Below are 19,531 nucleotides of genomic sequence, written 5' to 3'. Positions count from 1 at the left end.
GTGTGTCTATCGACCTGCCAGCCCTTTTGTTTGGTAAGTCTCATCATCTTTCTTTTTTAAAAAAAAAAAAAAAAAAAATATATATATATATATCAAAGATGATGTGACTTACCAAACGAAAGCACTGGCACGTCGTAGACACACAAACAAACACAAACATACACACAACATTCTAGCTTTCGCAACTAACGGTTGCTTCGTCAGGAAAGAGGGAAGGAGAGGGAAAGATGAAAGGATTTGGGTTTTAAGGGAGAGGGTAAGGAGTCATTCCAAACCCGGGAGTGGAAAGACTTACCTTAGGGGGAAAAAAGGATGAGTATACACTCGTACACACACACATATCCATCCACACATATACAGACACAAGCAGACATATACAGAGGCAAAGAGTTTGGGCAGAGATGTCAATCGAGGCGGAAGTACAGAGGCAAGAGTGGCGGCAACTTGAAATTAGCGGAGATTGAGGCCTGGTGGATAACGGGAAGAGAGGATATATTGAAGAGCAAGTTCCCATCTCCGGAGTTCAGATAGGTTGGTGTTAGTGGGAAGTATCCAGATAACCCGGACGGTGTAACAATGTGCCAAGATGTGCTGGCCGTGCACCAAGGCATGTTTAGCCACAGGGTGATCCTCATTACCAACAAACACTGTCTGCCTGTGCCCATTCATGCGAATGGACAGTCTGTTGCTGGTCATTCCCACATAGAATGCGTCACAGTGTAGGCAGGTCAGTTGGTAAATCACGTGGGTGCTTTCACACGTGGCTCTGCCTTTGATCGTGTACACCTTCCGGGTTACAGGACTGGAGTAGGTGGTGGTGGTGGGAGGGTGCATGGGACAGGTTTTACACCGGGGGCGGTTACAAGGGTAGGAGCCAGAGGGTAGGGAAGATGGTTTGGGGATTTCATAGGGATGAACTAAGAGGTTACGAAGGTTAGGTGGACGACGGAAAGACACTCTTGGTGGAGTGGGGAGGATTTCATGAAGGATGGCTCTCCCTGCTGGAGAGCCACATTCAGAGTCTGATCCAGTCCCGGAAAATATCCTGTCACAAGTGGGGCACTTTTGTGGTTCTTCTGTGGGAGGCTCTGGGTTTGAGGAGATGAGGAAGTGGCTCTGGTTATTTGCTTCTGTACCAGGTCGGGAGGGTAGTTGCGGGATGCGAAAGCTGTTGTCAGGTTGTTGGTGTAATGGTTCAGGGATTCTGGACTGGAGCAGATTCGTTTGCCATGAAGATCTAGGCTGTAGCGAAGGGACCGTTTGATGTGGAATGGGTGGCAGCTGTCATAATGGAGATACTGTTGCTTGTTGGTGGGTTTGATGTGGAAGGACGTGTGAAGCTGGCCATTAGACAGGTGGAGGTCAACATCAAGGAAAGTGGCATGGGATTTGGAGTAGGACCATGTGAATCTGATGGAACCAAAGGAGTTGAGGTTGGAGAGGAAATTCTGGAGTTCTTCTTCACTGTGAGTCCAGATCATGAAGATGTCATCAATAAATCTGCACCAAACTTTGGGTTGGCAGGCCTGGGTAACCAAGAAGGCTTCCTCTAAGCGACCCATGAATAGGTTGGCGTACGAGGGGGCCATCCTGGTACCCATAGCTGTTCCCTTTAATTGTTGGTATGTCTGGCCTTCAAAAGTGAAGAACTTGTGGGTCAGGATGAAGCTGGCTAAGGTAATGAGGAAAGAGGTTTTAGGTAGGGTGGCAGGTGATCGGCATGAAAGGAAGTGCTCAATCGCAGCGAGGCCCTGGACGTACGGGATATTTGTGTATAGGGAAGTGGCATCAATGGTTACAAGGATGGTTTCCGGGGGTAATGGATTGGGTAAGGATTCCAGGCGTTCGAGAAAGTGGTTGGTGTCTTTGATGAAGGATGGGAGACTGCATGTAATGGGTTGAAGGTGTTGATCTACGTAGGCAGAGATACGTTCTGTGGGGGCTTGGTAACCAGCTACAATGGGGCGACCAGGATGATTGGGTTTGTGAATTTTAGGAAGAAGGTAGAAGGTAGGGGTGCGGGGTGTTGGTGGGGTCAGGATTTTGATGGAGTCAGGTGAAAGGTTTTGTAGGGGGCCTAAGGTTCTGAGGATTCCTTGAAGCTCCGCCTGTACATCAGGAATGGGATTACCTTGTCAAACTTTGTATGTGTTGTTGTCTGAAAGCTGACGCAGTCCCTCGGCCACATACTCCCGATGATCAAGTACCACGGTCGTGGAACCCTTGTCCGCCGGAAGGATGACGATGGACCGGTCAACCTTCAGATCACGGATAGCCTGGGCTTCAGCAGTGGTGATGTTGGGAGTAGGATTAAGGTTTTTTAAGAAGGATTGAGAGGCAAGGCTGGAAGTCAGAAATTCCTGGAAGGTTTGGAGAGGGTGATTTTGAGGAAGAGGAGGTGGGCCACGCTGTGACGGAGGACGGAACTGTTCCAGGCAGGGTTCAATTTGGATAGTGTCTTGGGGAGTTGGATCATTAGGGGTAGGATCAGGATCATTTTTCTTCGTGGCGAAGTGATACTTCCAGCAGGGAGTACGAGTGTAGGACAGTAAATCTTTGACAAGGGCTGTTTGGTTGAATCTGGGAGTGGGGCTGAAGGTAGGCCGAAGGTTGGATAGGACAGAGGTTTCGGATTGGGAGAGAGGTTTGGAGGAAAGGTTAACTACTGAATTAGGGTGTTGTGGTTCCAGATTGTGTTGATTGGAATTTTGAGGTTTTGGAGGGAGTGGAGCTGGAAGTGGGAGATTGAGTAGATGGGAGAGACTGGGTTTGTGTGCAATGAGAGGAGGTTGAGGTTTGCTGGAAAGGTTGTGAAGGGAGAGTGAGTTGCCTTTCCGGAGGTATACACTCGCACACACACACACACACATATCCATCCACACATATACAGACACAATCAGATGTCTGCTTGTGTCTGTATATGTGTGGATGGATATGTGTGTGTGTGTGTGTGTGTGTGCGCGCGCGAGTGTATACCTGTCCTTTTTTCCCCCTAAGGTAAGTCTTTCCGCTCCCAGGATTGGAATGACTCCTTACCCTCACCCTTAAAACCCACATCCTTTCATCTTTCCCTCTCCTTCCCTCTTTCTTGACGAAGCAACCGGGGGTTGCGAAAGGTCGAAATTTTGTGTGTGTGTTTTTTATTGTGCCTATCTACGAGCGCTTTCCCGTTTGGTAAGTCATGGAATCTCTGTTTTTAATATGTTTTTCCCATGTGGAATGTTTCTTTCTATTTTATATATATATATATATATATATGAATATAATAGAGGGAAACATTCCACGTGGGAAAAATATATCTAAAAAGAAAGATGATGTGACTTACCAAACGAAAGCGCTGGCACGTCGATAGACACATAAACAAACACAAACATACACACAAAATTCTAGCTTTTGCAACCAACGGCTGCTTCGTCAGGAAAGAGGGAAGGAGAGGGAAAACGAAAGGATGTGGGTTTTAAGGGAGAGGGTAAGGAGTCATTCCAATCCCGGGAGCGGAAAGACTTACCTTAGGGGGAAAAAAGGACGGGTATACACTCGCGCACACACACATATCCATCCACACGTATACAGACACAAACTGCAAGTTCAGAACGACTCCCCAACATGCTTTTTCCATGCTATGATATCAGAAACTCTGTACACTCAACACTCAACGTTTGAATGCATGGTCCATGTGCCAATTGCTTTAGTTCTGTTACCAGACGGCTGTATGTAGCAATTTCCTGTGCTCATGAGAGTACTGAGGAAAAGACGTATTCTGTCAAAAAATACAAGCTGTGCAAATCATGTGGACAGTGCAAAACTGCTAGCCTGGAGATGGTTTTTGAGTTGTTTCCTACTTCAGCATTTTATTATAACCCAATACATCATCTGATACAAGAATAAAAATGTTCTATTTGAAGCAATTTAGTGAGATATCGATTCTGTGCCAGTAATGTGTATTTCATGTTTGTAACAGTAATTACTTGTTTTTATGACAATCAGTAATATGTGGTATGAGTTTCACATTTTTTATCTGATGATTCATTCATAGCGTGGCAACTTCCAGAGAAATAGTGAATTATATCTTTCTTAACCTGCTGGGAGAGCAGTGCCAGTCCAGGATCGATTCCATCTAGCACATTAACGGCAAGGGTCAATGTTCCTGTCAGCCTGGATGTTGTTTTTGAGTGGGTTCCTACATTTCACAAGGTGAATATTGGGCAGGTACCCAAGTCTCACCTCAGTTACATAATTCACAAACATTTTGAAAACTTCACCCACTTTACATAAATAACATTACACACAAACAGTTGGGGTACATGTATTCTGTCTCAGAAGGTAATGGGGTGGTGACAGAAAGGACATCCAGCCTCCTCTTAAACAAGGATTCCCTGAACTGTGTTCTGTGGGAGTGAATAAGTGCTCCCCAAAGACATTAACAACATGGCTTTTTTACAACATTTTCTCTTATTTTTAGAAAATTTTATTATGATTTCTGTGTTATCAGTTATGATTTAAAATTGAAATAACCACTGAACAAAAGACGTTTCTCATTAATGAAGATATTTTTTTAAAATTTTATTATCCTTGAAAATAAACCAGGTGTTCCATCAGAATACCAGAATTCTCAAAGTGTTCCACCGAAAGAAAAGTTTGGGACCCATGGCCTTAAACTAACCATGTCAAACCCATTGATAACCATGCTGACTCTGTGCCAGTGTGAGACACAGGCAGAAAAAACAAAAACAAAAAGAAGAAGAAGAAGGAAAAGAAAAAGAGAATTATACCTTTCTTAAAATCAATACATACATTCAGGAATGGACTGTTTTATTAGAAAACCTTAAAAATTGAAATTTCTTTTGTACATGTGTAAGATTCAAAACATGCCATTATCAGGCAAATTTTGTGGTTGTTATTCCAGCTGATGTGGTCCATGTGTCATGTTGTACCACACCAGAAGTACTAGTCATGACCATAACTGGTCCAGTATCATTTGAGAAATGAGTAGTAGGCCTACTTTATGTATGATAAATTTTGATGCAGATGATACATTGACTAGAATAAAGACAGCAAAAGAGGTCTGACAATGAATTTATTAGGTTGAAACCTTTTATATGTATACAATAAGAAGTGATCCGGACTGTCTTCTAAAAAGGTTATTTCATCACCACCAACTCTGTATGTTCCATGACATCTAACATTATGTTCCAGAACATCTTACCTGCACTATAGTTTATGAACTCCAGCTTGTTCACGAAACTGTGATTTTTTTTGTTTGCATATGAATTATACAAATAATTGGCTCACGACAGTAGAACATTTAGTGTGGGGCTGTTAACAGCTGAGAGAAGGAAATATTATTTTCGACTTACAGTTGAAGCTTTATTCAATTAATTGATTTTTAATCATGTTACTGATTATGAAAGAAGGAATAACGTGTGCACTTTTCTGCAGTATTGTGTATTACTATTCTGTTATTTAATGTAAAAAAAAAAAAAAAAAAAAAAAGAGACCGGTGTATAGTATATTTAAACAAAGCTAGTATGTACATCATCTTTGTCTACTTTAAGTAAGGCAACATCTTAAGTATCAACATTTATATTTCTTTCTTGAGTTTCACCTATTTTATAAATATCTAAAAATTCAAAGTACAGGATGGAACAACAACAATATTATTAAAAGGAAAAGACAGAGTGTTACGTACCATAAAGAAAACATGTTAAGTTGCAGACAGGCACAATTAAAAGACACTTACATAAAACTTCTGGTCAAAGCCTTCGACAACAAAAGAGAAACATACACCATTCATTCATACATACAAGCAAGCATAAATCACGTACACATGACTGCCACCACTGGCAGTACGGGCCGGAATGTGGGATTCTGGCCCAAGCTGCCGGTGTTGGCGGTCATGTGGGCATGAGGTGTGCGTGCTTCTGTGTATGAATAGTGTGTATGTCTGTTTTGTTGATGAAGGCTGTGGCTGGAAACTTGATAGAAGTGTCTTTTAATTGTGCCTGTCTGCAAACTCAATGTGCCTTCTTTACAGTAAGCAGCAATATGTCTTTCCTTACATTGTTGATATTCCTACCTGGAGTTTCTATTGTTTAGTATTATGCAAAGGATAGATTGCTAATCACCATATAGAGAATATGTTGAGTCACAGACAGGCAATAAATAAATAAATAAATAAATATCTAAAATGTTGAAGTTAGCTGGCTGTTTCTACTAACCCATGTAGAAGATTCATAACAAGTCGTTGATCGACCTCCTGTTACAATAAGTTTTCCATTTGCAATAACAGCAGCTGCACCCTCTACTGCTTTAGGAATATTTTGTAACAAATTCCACGTGTTGCATTTCACATGATAATGTTCAAATGTGGCCAGTAGACCAGACTCACCTTTCCCTCCTGAAAACACAAAAAAATTGTGTCATATCAAAGAAGTACAAGAAAATAAAATTTAAAACAATAATGCTTGTTTCTCACATTGTATTCATAGGCAATGAGCATGTGTCAGTGTCTTGTGCATGTCTTCAAAATTGTGGAAAACATTCTGAGAATCTTAGCATCGGCATTTACACATAATGTGGCTGACAACTTCTAATTTCAGGTTACACTTATGTAATCAAAGTAGAAATACAAGGATACACACAAAATGTAACACAGAACAGTAGCTACATAAATCATATCAAAGATGATGATAATATGAGAGCACTCAAAACACGAGACTGAAAAATTAAAGTAACTGCTGCTAGCACAAGTATTAAGCAAAAATATTTATCCTTCTTGCTGTGGGTTAAATTTTTGTCTTATTCAACAGAAGACCATTCACAGCTGATATTGCTATCTTTTTAATTTCTCATTCCACAGATGATAAACAGCTGTTTTAGTCCTCGATTTATCCATATCTTCTGTATGAATCTTCAATTCATGGTATGATGCTTATTTAGACCTTGCATTATCTACTTGATGTTTTGAAACCTTTGTCTTTCTTATGTAATTTTTTTGTGAAGGTTATTATATAAGAGTGATACCCTACATGTATACAGTTTGCTTATACTGAAAGGCCTCAAACAAAATTGACATCTAGTCTACAGCATCTGCACAATACGTCTAAAGGTGCTCTGAATAAGGATGTGACTTGTCCACCTAGAGTTCCATATTGAGAAACTTCCCTCGTAACCTTTGTCCTCACAGTTCACAGCAAAATATTCAGTTTTAATCTCACAAAGATTCATATTATTTCAAACAAGTACTATGGAGCAGCCGGTAGTAATAATAGACACTAATGATCTCACATTAAATAAAGCACTATGCATAAAACATGTCCAGCTAGATAAATTAAGCTGAAGTCATTACAGAGACAAACAAATGAAGAAGTTCACAGGCAGCATATTTTGCATTCTGAAGTATCTTCTCTCATGTTGATTAGAAAGTTAAGGATGCCAGCTGAATTTTTCGTACTTCCATTTCCTTAAGGACAGATCACATTATATTCAGGAATAATACAGACAATGTAAATAAAGTATTCATTCAGAAACAGTAATTGATAAGAATATTGTCTAAAGTGGAAATTTGTACATCCTACAGAGGCCTCTTCAATGATACTGGGATTATTCCACTCATTTCTCTGTGTATTTATTCCTTTGTAACATTTGTTGCCAGTAATAAAGTTTTGGATGAAGTGTGTTTTGGACAAAGTGTGATTTACATCTGCTCAATACAGAACACAGAAATCATCAATATGTGGGCATTATCTCCTTGTATAGGTTCCAGAGAGATAATCCGACCAATCAAAATCAAAATCAGTTATGGCACTGTGAAAAGCTCAAGTTATTGTGTCATGCAAAATAAAAGAACATCTACAATTTTATTGAAACAGAAGGAGAATTAAGGATCACTTTTGTAGATTGTAAAAGCATTTTTGTTTCATCCATACTTTTATTTTCAGTTTTCCTTCCCTTATGTCTGTCTTATCAATGGCCCTCTTTGCCACTCCAATTTCTCACTTTTTAAAATTTCTTGCTTTGCTAGTTACTCCCACTTGTTATTTCCTGCTGCACCTCCCTTCACCTATGGTCCTGGGGAACTTTTCTAATGAATCCCTTTTCAGTTTTTTTGCATCCCTTTTGTCTTGTGAAGGAACATCCGGTTCTGAAAGTAATAATTTTTATACTTTTCCCTGCTGCTACTTGGAAAGTGAATCTTTTTTTGTCCATTCTTGATTGTAGTGGTTGAGTTAATGCTTCCAAATTCAAAAAAGCATACACTGTCAAAGGGAGAGCCACCAGTGAAACAACATGTCATTTCACAATTCTGTTATTTTCTGAATATTATGAAATTTACTTGCTAGTCGAAAGTTGAATCATCACACATGACATTCTAGTCAGTGATATGTTAGTTGTTTATGCAATCACTGCAAGCAAGTGATAAAACAAAAATTGCTGTGAAGAAAATAAAGCTTTAACATTCTGGCACAAAGTAACTGAACATTGTGTTATTGACATATAGACCAGTGATATGTTGAGAGGAAGGTGTTCCCAAAAGCTGCTATTGATTTTGAAATTTCTACCAGTGTACTGTAAATTATAGGAGAATGAAAATAAAATGAGAATTCATCAGAAGGTAAAGATTATACATACCAATGACATACACATCATACTCTTTGGCAGCTGTAGCAAATGAAGATCGTGCATGGTGCATACTCTTTATGCATATTTTGTGACCAGGAAGATGATAACTCCATTGACTGAATCCAGGAGTAAAACATTCTACACTTGCATGAGTGGTTGTATCATCCATTTTTCCACCTATGACTAACATCACCTGCAATATAATTACAGTATTCTCTGCAGACCTACCATTATGAACACAGTTCCTGAAATAATAGGATGAAAATGCTACATTTCAGTACGTTCTGCTCCTAGTGTTTTATAATAAACTACCAGTAATTAACTATAAGCTAATAAAGATTAAACGAATAAAAATTTAATTCTGTCTGAGCCTGTCTTTCTGTGATTCCTCAAACCCACTGACTATGCTAATGCTCATAAAATCTTGTTTTCTCCATAAAAGGTCAGTTTATTTCACTTGATGAGAGACCCACAGTGTCAAAAATTACTAGATTTGGCACAAGTATCTATATTTCAGTCAGTTGCTGTTGTGCGTTTTTCTGTTTTACTTTGTCATATTTTCATTTTGGAACCTTCCCTTCTTTTATTCACAAAGAACATAATTCATTGTATGATGTAGTTTGGAACCAGATAAAAACTACTGAGCTACTTTCAAAGCCAATGCAAAGAGGGGTTTGTGTATGCAAACAATTGTGATACTAGATAAAGGAGAGGACAATCATTAAGGATGATGGCTAAAGGGCTGATGGTTATACTTGTGTTCTTTAAATCATCAAAGTATGTCATCAAGAAACTCAAAGGTTATAGTCAAACTATAACTCACTTTTCTATGTGCACAATAAAAGATTCAAATGCAAGACAAGTCTCTCATACAACTCCTCTTCCTGTTCTGTCACTGGCATTTCTTACCCGAACAGAGGCAGGCCACACATAAAAGAAGCTGTGTCATCTATAAACTTCACTACAAGCACAGTGCAGAACTCCATGCGCGCACCTTATTATCCATTTGCCACACATGCTTCTCCGTGTAACATAATTGACTTTAATGACTGCTTCACAACCTATGTAATCTGGGTCCTTGCTTTCTCTAACACCAGCTTTTCTTAATTTCACAGGAAAGAACTATCCCTACGCATATCCTGCATTTCCACAACCCCCTTCGAATTATTGCCCTTATCACTATCATCTGACTTCTCACCCATTGTTCTTGCTTCCACACATTCTGCTCTGTTACTCCCATACCAGACTCTCAATCTATGCGGCACTCTTCCACATCATCTAGCTGATCCATGTCTTCCTTTTCTGCACTCTTTTTCTCAATCCATATATTTCATATTCCCCTTGAATTAGTTTATTATTCTTGTAAGAATGGGTCCCTACCCTATCTCCTTGTGTAGGTGCCAACCACCTCCAGTCAATGTGTCTAGCCCCTTCCTTGCAGTACTTCCATTTTCTTACCACACACATCTCTTTGGTCCTGTTCCACAACTAGGAATAGAGTTTCTCTCTCTCTCTCTCTCTCTCTCTCTCTCTCTCTCTCTCTCTCTGTGTGCGTGTGTGTGTGGAGAGAGAGAGAGAGAGAGAGAGAGAGAGAGAGAGAGAGAGAGAGTGAGAGAGAGAGAGAGGGGGGGAGGGGGGGAGAAAACACACTTGTTTGTGTTACTTAGTTCTCCGAAGAAAGAGTTTGCCCAGAACCTCCGCTGTAAATCGTTCTTTTCTAAATAGTTATCTGCTGATTAATATTTTCTTACAAAAAAAATAATCAATTTTTGAAGATATAATGTAACTGGATGGATAAAAAAATCTACTCACCAAGCAGTCGAAGGAGAAAACACATATAAAGGCACTGAAATGTGCAAGCTTCCAGAGGCAGTGGCTGCTTTTTTTGGCAGAAGGGTTGAAGGGGAAGGAGAAGGGGTGAAGGAAAAGGACTGGTGAAGTTTAGGAAATGGGGAGAGTTCAGAAAATTCACCCAGAACCTCGGGTCAGGTGATGCTTATCATTTGGGATGAGGAGAAATGACTGATTGTTGGGCACTGCAATGGATAAGATTTGAAAACCTGAGAGCTTGAACATGAAAGATAGAGTAATATACATGACAGAGATTACTGACAAAAACATTGTGCACAAGTTACTAAGAGCACAAAGCTAAGTGCATTGTAGGTGGTAGAGGTGAGGGCACAGAAAAATAGACAGGTCACAAAATAAAAGACACAGAAAACTAAAAGGAAGTGAAGAAAGAAACAGTTACTGAGAAGAAATGCTGAGACCAAAGAAATTAATGTAAATTAAGGCCCAATGGGTGTCAAAAACCAAGGATATGTTGTAACAAAATGCCCACCTGTGGAGTTCTGAGAAATTGGTGTCTGGGGTAAGAAACCAGATAGCACATGTTGTGAAACAGACACTGAGGTCATGAGTCATGACCATCATGTTGTAGAGCATACTCTGCAACATTTTATTGTGTGTTGTCAGTATACACCCTGTACCTATCCCATTCACCTAACTTATGACTTTGTGATAGTCATGCCAATGTAAAAGGCCAAACAGTTTTTACATAACAGCTGGTGCACAACACATGTTGTTTCATTGGCGGTGACACTATATGCTTTTCCAGTTACAGGGCTGGTATAAGTGGTGGCAGAAGGATGAGTAGGGCAAGTCTGACAGTGGGGACAGTCACAGGAGCAAGAGCCATAGGGTAGGGGAAATGGGTGCAAAAGGACCATAGGGTCTGACAAGGATATTGTAGACGTTGGTAGAGTGACAAAAAGCTGTTCTAGGTGTGATGAGCAAAATGTCAATTAGAATGGACATCATTGTAAGGCATGATTTTAGGAAGTCATAGCCTTGTTGAAGTAACTGATTAATACACTCAAGACCAGGATAAAATACTGAGTGACAAGAGGTGTACTCCTTAGTTGTTTTTTGGAGGGATCAGCAGTACCAGGATTGAATATGATGACCTTTGAAGGTCTCAGGTTTTCAAATTTCATCTGATGCAGTGTTCATCAATTAGCCTTTCATCCCCATCCCATGAGGTATGGTCCCCTGATTCAGGGTTTTGGATGAGCTTTCCAAACCTAAACCTCACCAGTCCTTTTTCTTCTTTCCCCTTCAACACTTCTGCCAGAAGAAGGAGCTACTAAAGCCAAAAGCTTGCAAATTTCAATATCTTTATATGTGTTTTTTCCTGGTGAGTAGATTTTTTAACCTATCCAGTTCAATATTTTTTTCTATTGATGAGTAGTACCCCAGGAGGTGATAATAAAATGGGGGAAGGAGGAGGGGGAATGGGAGAGGAAAGAAGTATAGAAGGGAAAAGGACTTGGAGGTGCATTGGTGAGATGTAAGGCTTGTGTAGTACTGGAGTGGGAACAGAGAAGGGAATACGTAGGTGAAAGACAGGGTTTAGGACAAGGGGGTTACGGGAATAAAGGGTATAATGTACAGGGAGTTCCAGCCTGTGCAATTCAGAAGAGCTGGTGTAGATAGAAAAATCCATATGGTAAAGGCTGTGAAGCATATCGTGTTGAGTGGCATGTTCAGCAACTGGGTAGTCCAGATGTCTTTTGGCCACAGTTTGGTAGCGGCCATTCATGGCGATAGATAGCTTGTTAGTTGTCATGCCCACTTAAAAAGCAGCACAGGGCTTGCAGCTTAGTTGGTGGATCACATGGCTGCTTTCACAGGTGGCCCTGGCTTTGATGTGGTAGGAGAGGCCTGTGACAGGAATATATGAGCCACGAGGCAAGCATTTGGAAGAGTGGTGGAGTAGTGACCGACAAAAATATTGCGCATGTTTAGGGATCAGTAGAATATAAGGGGCACTCAAATGGAAACAAGACTGATGGAAAAAATAAGTAAATTGTTTATTATTTCACAAGAAATCACTATAACTGTTAATATATTTATCCCACTGTCAGACAACATGGTCAACACCTTCACATTAAAACATTTACAGTTGCCTACAGAGCCATTACTGTACCCAGGCATGTGCCTCTTCATCCGAAGCAAATCAACGGCCACTTACGTCTTTATTCAGGGCTCCAAAAATATGGAAATCATATAGGGAGAAATTGGTACTGTATGGAGGATGTGTAGGGGCTTTCCAGCAAAACTTCTGCAGTATACTCGAAACAACCTCCGCAACATGTGGCAGCTGCTCCAGTCCTGGGTGGTACTGTCTCATGAGAGAAGTGCTGCTTTGTGGCAGCACAGTGGGTATATGGGAGGAGGTAGGTCACTGGAGAGACAAGGCACAGGAGATCTGTTTTCTGGACAAGGTTGGGAGGTTAATTTTGGTCTGTAAAAGGCATTCATGAGATCCTTGGCATATTTGGGGAGGGACTATTTAGCACAGGCATGATGACCCTGGGTAGCTATGCTGTATGGAAGGGACTTCTTTGTATGGAATAGGTGGCAGCTGTTGAGTTGAAGATATTGATGGTGGTGGCTTGTGGAGTTGATGAAGATCAGATGAAGTGAATGGGGGAGGAAGTATTGATTAGATTAGATTAGATTAGATTAGATTTACTTTCATTCCAATTGATCCGTAGTGAGGAGGTCCTCCAGGATGTGGAACATGTCAGAAAAACAACAATACATGACAAATATTTAAAACTAAAACAAATAAGCTAATGTACCATTCCACAGGTCCCAAGTGGGATGATCACCATTTTTTAATGAACACTATATGAAAGAGTCATTTTACAAATACTAATGCACTGAATTTAAAATAAAAAAGTTTTTTATTTATTTATAAGATAATAAACATGTAATACAACTACTATAATACTTATTTACAATGAACACATCACTGCACTGAAATGGCGCAGAAGTTAGATTGTACTTACACACACACACACACACACACACACACACACACACACATATTTACAATGAACACATTACTGCACTGAAATTGCACAGAAGTTATATTGTACTTATATATATACACAAATCAGTTGGTTTTACTGAGAAATTCATCAATGGAGTAGAAGGAGTTGGCCACCAATAAATCCTTTAGGCTTCTCTTAAACTGAATTTCATTGGTTGTTAAGCTTTTTATGGCTGCTGGCAAGTTATTGAAAATGTGTGTTCCTGAATAATGCACACCTTTTTGTACAAGACTAAGTGACTTTAAATCCTTGTGAAGATTACTCTTATTTCTAGTATTGATTCCATGAATTGAGCTGTTGGTTTGAAAAAGTGATATATTTTTAATGACGAATTTCATTAAGGAATAAATATATTGGGAAGCAGTAGTTAATGCATGAATTTAACGCATGAATTTTTATTCACCATAGATCATTTTACAATGATATTGGCTTTGTCATACAAGATGTACTAGTACATACAGAATAACAAAATAAACTTCTGTCAATACATTATAAATACATTTGAAGCATGGCAGTGTACCAAATTACAAAGGATAGCTTTTAAAAGCTAACGCAACAAGCTATCTTATAATCTAATATAATATGGTATTTTATTGTTTATAGTATAAACTTTGTAATTACACACGATTAACCACAGCACAAAATAATATGTTTAACTACAGACAACTTTTAAATGCTTATATTCTCCTCAGGTATCTCAAAGAATTCTTTAATGTCATAGAATGGATGATCTGACAGCCAGCTGTACCACTTAATTTTAAAAGAATTTGTATCCATAGACTGAATATGAAGTGGCAGTTTATTGAACATTTTGAGTGGGTTAACTTTGTGAGAATTTCCTGTTCTCGCTAATCTGTGGCGCGGTATGTCTAAATTACCGTTAGCCCTGGTGTTGTGTTTGTGTATTTCCCTTCTGGCAATAAATTCTGAAATATTATTTTTAATATAGAGTGCAGACACATAGATGTATAGATTTATAATTGTAAGTATTCTGAGTCTGGAAAAAAGAGGACGACAGTGCTCCTTATGACGTCTTTTACATATTATACGTATTACTTTTTTTTGTAATTTCAATACGTTTTTGATGTGAGGGGAGTGCCCCCATATAATAAGACCATATGAAATATGTGACTGGAATAGCCCAAAGTATGTCACCCTAAGGTACTCCAAGCTCACTACCTCCCTTAGTTTCAAGAGAAGGTATGCCACCCGAGATATTTTTTCACATACATGATTGACATGTTCCTCCCAATATAGTTTTGAGTCAATGTGAATACCTAAGAGTTTTACCGACTTATTGCCTACTTCATTTGATGTTCCCATTAAAAGTTGTTGTGTTTTGTCAGGGTTGCATAGGAGCTTATTGGCTGCAAACCAGTCCAGGGCCTTATCTAGTGTTTCTTTTGTTAGGTTATTCAGATATGAAATGTTCTGATGTGTGGTAAGTAGTGTTGTATCGTCAGCATAACACACAACAGGGTGAGCTATATTTTTAGGTAAATCATTAATAGCGACAATGAAGAAGAAGGGTCCAAGGATAGACCCTTGTGGTAAACCTGTGCTGATTTCCATGATGGAAGAATTTAAATTTCTGACTGAAACGAATTGTTTTCGGTTACTTAAACAAGAATTTATCACAGATAAAGTGCTCCCTCTCACCCCATAAAACTCTAGTTTCCCCAGTAGTATGTCAACAGGAATGCAATCGAAAGCTTTGCTTAGGTCACATAATACCAGTGATACCATATTATTTTCAAAAGCTGTTAAGGTTTGGTCAATGACTTCCAAGATGGCCCCTGTTGTGTTCTTCCCCTTTCGAAAGCCAAACTGATTGTTACATAGGATACTGTGTTTTTCAAAGAAGTTGCTTATTTGTGTGTGTATCAGTGCCTCAAATACCTTTGAGAATATTGGAACAATGGACACTGGTCTGTAGCTTTGGGGGAGATGTTTGTCTCCTTTTTTAAAAACTGGGACAACTTTTGATACCTTGAGTGCATCCGGAAAAATTCCAAATTCTACACATTTATTAAAAATATAAGCTAATGGTTTGGCGATTGAGTGTATTGTCTTTTTAATTATGTTATTTGATAACTAATAACAGTCCATACTTTTAGAACCTGAAAATTTGGATACAGCTTTTATAACATCAGCAGGTGTGACAGCCCTCCATTGAAATGCCAGGTTAACAGGCAGTGGTGTTCCAACAAGGTTCATTGTAGATGAATTTGTTGCTTTGATACTGTTACTTATTTCTTTAACTGAGTTTAAAAAGTACTCGTTTAATTCTTCAGGATCAACCAGAGCTGTTTCTGTGTGTTTCGGTGTATTCTCTTGTTTTATTATTTGCCAGGCTGCCTTGCATTTATTGGGAGCTCTTTCTATATAGTTCTCGTTCTACCATTCCTAGACCGGCAAGGGAACTTGCTGTTCCAACAGGACAATGCACGTCCGCATGTATCCCGTGCCACCCAATGTGCTCTAGAAGGTGTAAGTCAACTACCCTGGCCAGCAAGATCTCCGGATCTGTCCCCCATTCTACATCTACATCTACATCCATACTCCGCAAGCCACCTGACGGTGTGTGGCGGAGGGTACCTTCAGTACCTCTATCGGTTCTCCCTTCTATTCCAGTCTTGTATTGTTCGTGGAAAGAAGGATTGTCGGTATGCCTCTGTGTGGGCTCTAATCTCTCTGATTTTATCCTCATGGTCTCTTCGCGAGATATACGTAGGAGGGAGCAATATACTGCTTGACTCTTCGGTGAAGGTATGTTCTCGAAACTTTGACAAAAGCCCGTACCGAGCTACTGAGCGTCTCTCCTGCAGAGTCTTCCACTGGAGTTTATCTATCATCTCCGTAACGCTTTTGCGATTACTAAATGATCCTGTAACGAAGCGCGCTGCTCTCCGTTGGATCTTCTCTATGTCTTGTATCAACCCTATCTGGTACGGATCCCACACTGCTGAGCAGTATTCAAGGAGTGGGCGAACAAGTGTACTGTAACCTACTTCCTTTGTTTTCGGATTGCATTTCCTTAGGATTCTTCCAATGAATCTCAGTCTGGCATCTGCTTTACCGACAATCAACATTATATGATCATTCCATTTTAAATCACTCCTAATGCGTACTCCCAGATAATTTATGGTATTAACTGCTTCCAGTTGCTGACCTGCTATTTTGTAGCTAAATGATAAAGGATCTATCTTTCTGTGTATTCGCAGCACATTACACTTGTCTACATTGAGATTTAGTTGCCATTCCCTGCACCATGCGTCAATTCGCTGCAGATCCTCCTGCATTTCAGTACAATTTTCCATTGTTACAACCTCTCGATACACCACAGCATCATCTGCAAAAAGCCTCAGTGAACTTCCGATGTCATCCACCAGGTCGTTTATGTATATTGTGAACAGCAACGGTCCCATGACACTCCCCTGCGGCACACCTGAAATTACTCTTACTTCGGAAGACTTCTCTCCATTGAGAATAACATGCTGCATCCTGTTATCTAGGAACTCCTCAATCCAATCACACAATTGGTCTGATAGTCCATATGCTCTTACTTTGTTCAATAAACGACTGTGGGGAACTGTATCGAACGCCTTGCGGAAGTCAAGAAACACGGCATCTACCTGTGAACCCGTGTCTATGGCCCTCTGAGTCTCGTGGACGAATAGCGCAAGCTGGGTTTCACATGACCGTCTTTTTCGAAACCCATGCTGATTTCTACAGAGTAGATTTCTAGTCTCCAGAAAAGTCATTATACTCGAACACCATACATGTTCCAAAATTCTACAACTGACCGACGTTAGAGATATAGGTCTATAGTTCTGCACATCTGTTCGACGTCCCTGCTTGAAAACGGGGATGACCTGTGCCCTTTTCCAATCCTTTGGAACGCTACACTCTTCTAGAGACCTACGGTACACCGCTGCAAGAAGGGGGGCAAGTTCCTTCGCATACTCTGTGTAAAATTGAACTGGTATCCCATCAGGTCCAGAGGCCTTTCCTCTTTTGAGCGATTTTAATTGTTTCTCTATCCCTCTGTCGTCTATTTCGATATCTACCATTTTGTCATCTGTGCGACAATCTAGAGAAGGAACTACAGTGCAATCTTCCTCTGTGAAACAACTTTGGAAAAAGACATTTAGTATTTCGGCCTTTAGTCTGTCATCCTCTGTTTCAGTACCATTTTGGTCACAGAGTGTCTGGACATTTTGTTTTGATCCACCTACCGCTTTGACATAAGACCAAAATTTCTTAGGATCTTCTGCCAAGTCAGTACATAGAACTTTACTTTCGAATTCATTGAACGCCTCTCGCATAGCTCTCTTCACACTACATTTCGCTTCGCGTAATTTTTGTTTGTCTGCAAGGCTTTGGCTATGTTTATGTTTGCTGTGAAGTTCCCTTTGCTTCCACAGCAGTTTTCTAACTCGGTTGTTGAACCACGGTGGCTCTTTTCCATCTCTTACGATCTTGCTTGGCACATACTCATCTAACGCATATTGTACGATGGTTTTGAACTTTGTCCACTGATCCTCAACACTATCAGTACTTGAGACAAAACTTTTGTGTTGAGCCAACAGGTACTCTGAAATCTGCTTTTTGTCACTTTTTCTAAACAGAAAAATCTTCCTACCCTTTTTAATATTCCTATTTACGGCTGAAATCATCGATGCCGTAACCGCTTTATGATCGCTGATTCCCTGTTCTGCGTTAACTTTTTCAAATAGTTCGGGTCTGTTTGTCACCAGAAGGTCTCATATGTTATCGCCACGAGTCGGTTCTCTGTTTAACTGCTCAAGGTAGTTTTCAGATAAAGCACTTAAAAAAATTTCACTGGATTCTTTGTCCCTGCCACCCGTTATGAACGTCTGAGTCTCCCAGTCTATATCCGGCAAATTAAAATCTCCACCCAGAACTATAACATGGTGGGGAAATCTACTCCCATTGAGCATGTTTGGGACTGGATGAAGCGTCGTCTCACGCGGTCTGCACGTCCAGCACGAACGCTGGTCCAACTGAGGCGCCAGGTGGAAATGGCATGGCAAGCCGTTCCACAGGACTACATCCAGCATCTCTACGATCGTCTCCATGGGAGAATAGCAGCCTGCATTGCTGCGAAAGGTGGATATACACTGTACTAGTGCCGACATTGTGCATGCTCTGTTGCCTGTGTCTATGTGCCTGTGGTTCTGTCAGTGTGATCATGTGATGTATCTGACCCCAGGAATGTGTCAATAAAGTTTCCCCTTCCTGGGACAATGAATTCACGGTGTCTATGTGCCTGTGGTTCTGTCAGTGTGATCATGTGATGTATCTGACCCCAGGAATGTGTCAATAAAGTTTCCCCTTCCTGGGACAATGAATTCACGGTGTTCTTATTTCAATTTCCAGGAGTGTACTTCACTGCCGTTCACCATCTGATCTAAACATTTACTAGTACCTGTCTTCCACCTACCTATTCCCTTCTCTGCTTCCATTCCAGTACTGCACACATCTTACATTCCATAAATGCACCTACAAGTCTGTTTCTCCTCTCTACTTCTTTTCCTCCCTCTCCCCCCTCCACACCCCTCCATGTCCAAACACAGCCTCCCAACACTGCACCTAGCAATCCTATTCTGTCTCCACCATTTCTCTGCAGTTCTGACAGACAATACTAGCATCCTCCCTCTTCACCACTATCCTGCTACTCCTCCCCCCCCCCCCCACCACCACACCTCACACATCCTGCTTGCACCCACCACCCCTCCCCAAAGATTGCTGCTCACATCAGATATACAGTCACAGTCAGGCATCAGTGCCCAGAGAGAATGGCCATTTGTGTGTGAGTTGTGCTTTGTGAATGTTTGTGTATTTTCTACTTTGGAAGAAGGACTTCGTCTTAACATGTATTTTTTATTGTGCTTTTCTGTGACTCAACACAACCTTTGCATGGTGAGTAGCAATCTATCCTTTCTATATTATTGTTAGTAGTATCTTACACATAAAATGACTAC

At 40.3% G+C, this 19,531-nt stretch overlaps 1 protein-coding gene across 5 annotated transcripts in view; it reads right to left on the bottom strand.

The window, feature by feature from the left end:
- The window catches only part of LOC126175067 (kelch-like protein 28), a 220,440-nt gene that overhangs the window by 118,651 nt on the left and 82,258 nt on the right, over nt 1–19,531 (bottom strand). For all 5 annotated transcript variants that reach the window (XM_049921594.1, XM_049921593.1, XM_049921592.1 and 2 more), the window contains exons 6-7: nt 8,632–8,815; nt 6,219–6,397 (exon numbers count right to left, since the gene is read on the bottom strand). In XM_049921594.1, coding sequence (XP_049777551.1) covers nt 6,219–6,397; nt 8,632–8,815 — 363 coding nt within the window. The remainder of the gene's footprint in view (nt 1–6,218; nt 6,398–8,631; nt 8,816–19,531) is intronic.

The sequence above is a fragment of the Schistocerca cancellata genome, chromosome 3 (genome assembly GCF_023864275.1).
Source record: "Schistocerca cancellata isolate TAMUIC-IGC-003103 chromosome 3, iqSchCanc2.1, whole genome shotgun sequence".
In the NCBI taxonomy this organism is placed as follows: domain Eukaryota; kingdom Metazoa; phylum Arthropoda; class Insecta; order Orthoptera; family Acrididae; genus Schistocerca; species Schistocerca cancellata.
This window is presented reverse-complemented; position numbering and strand designations above follow the sequence as displayed.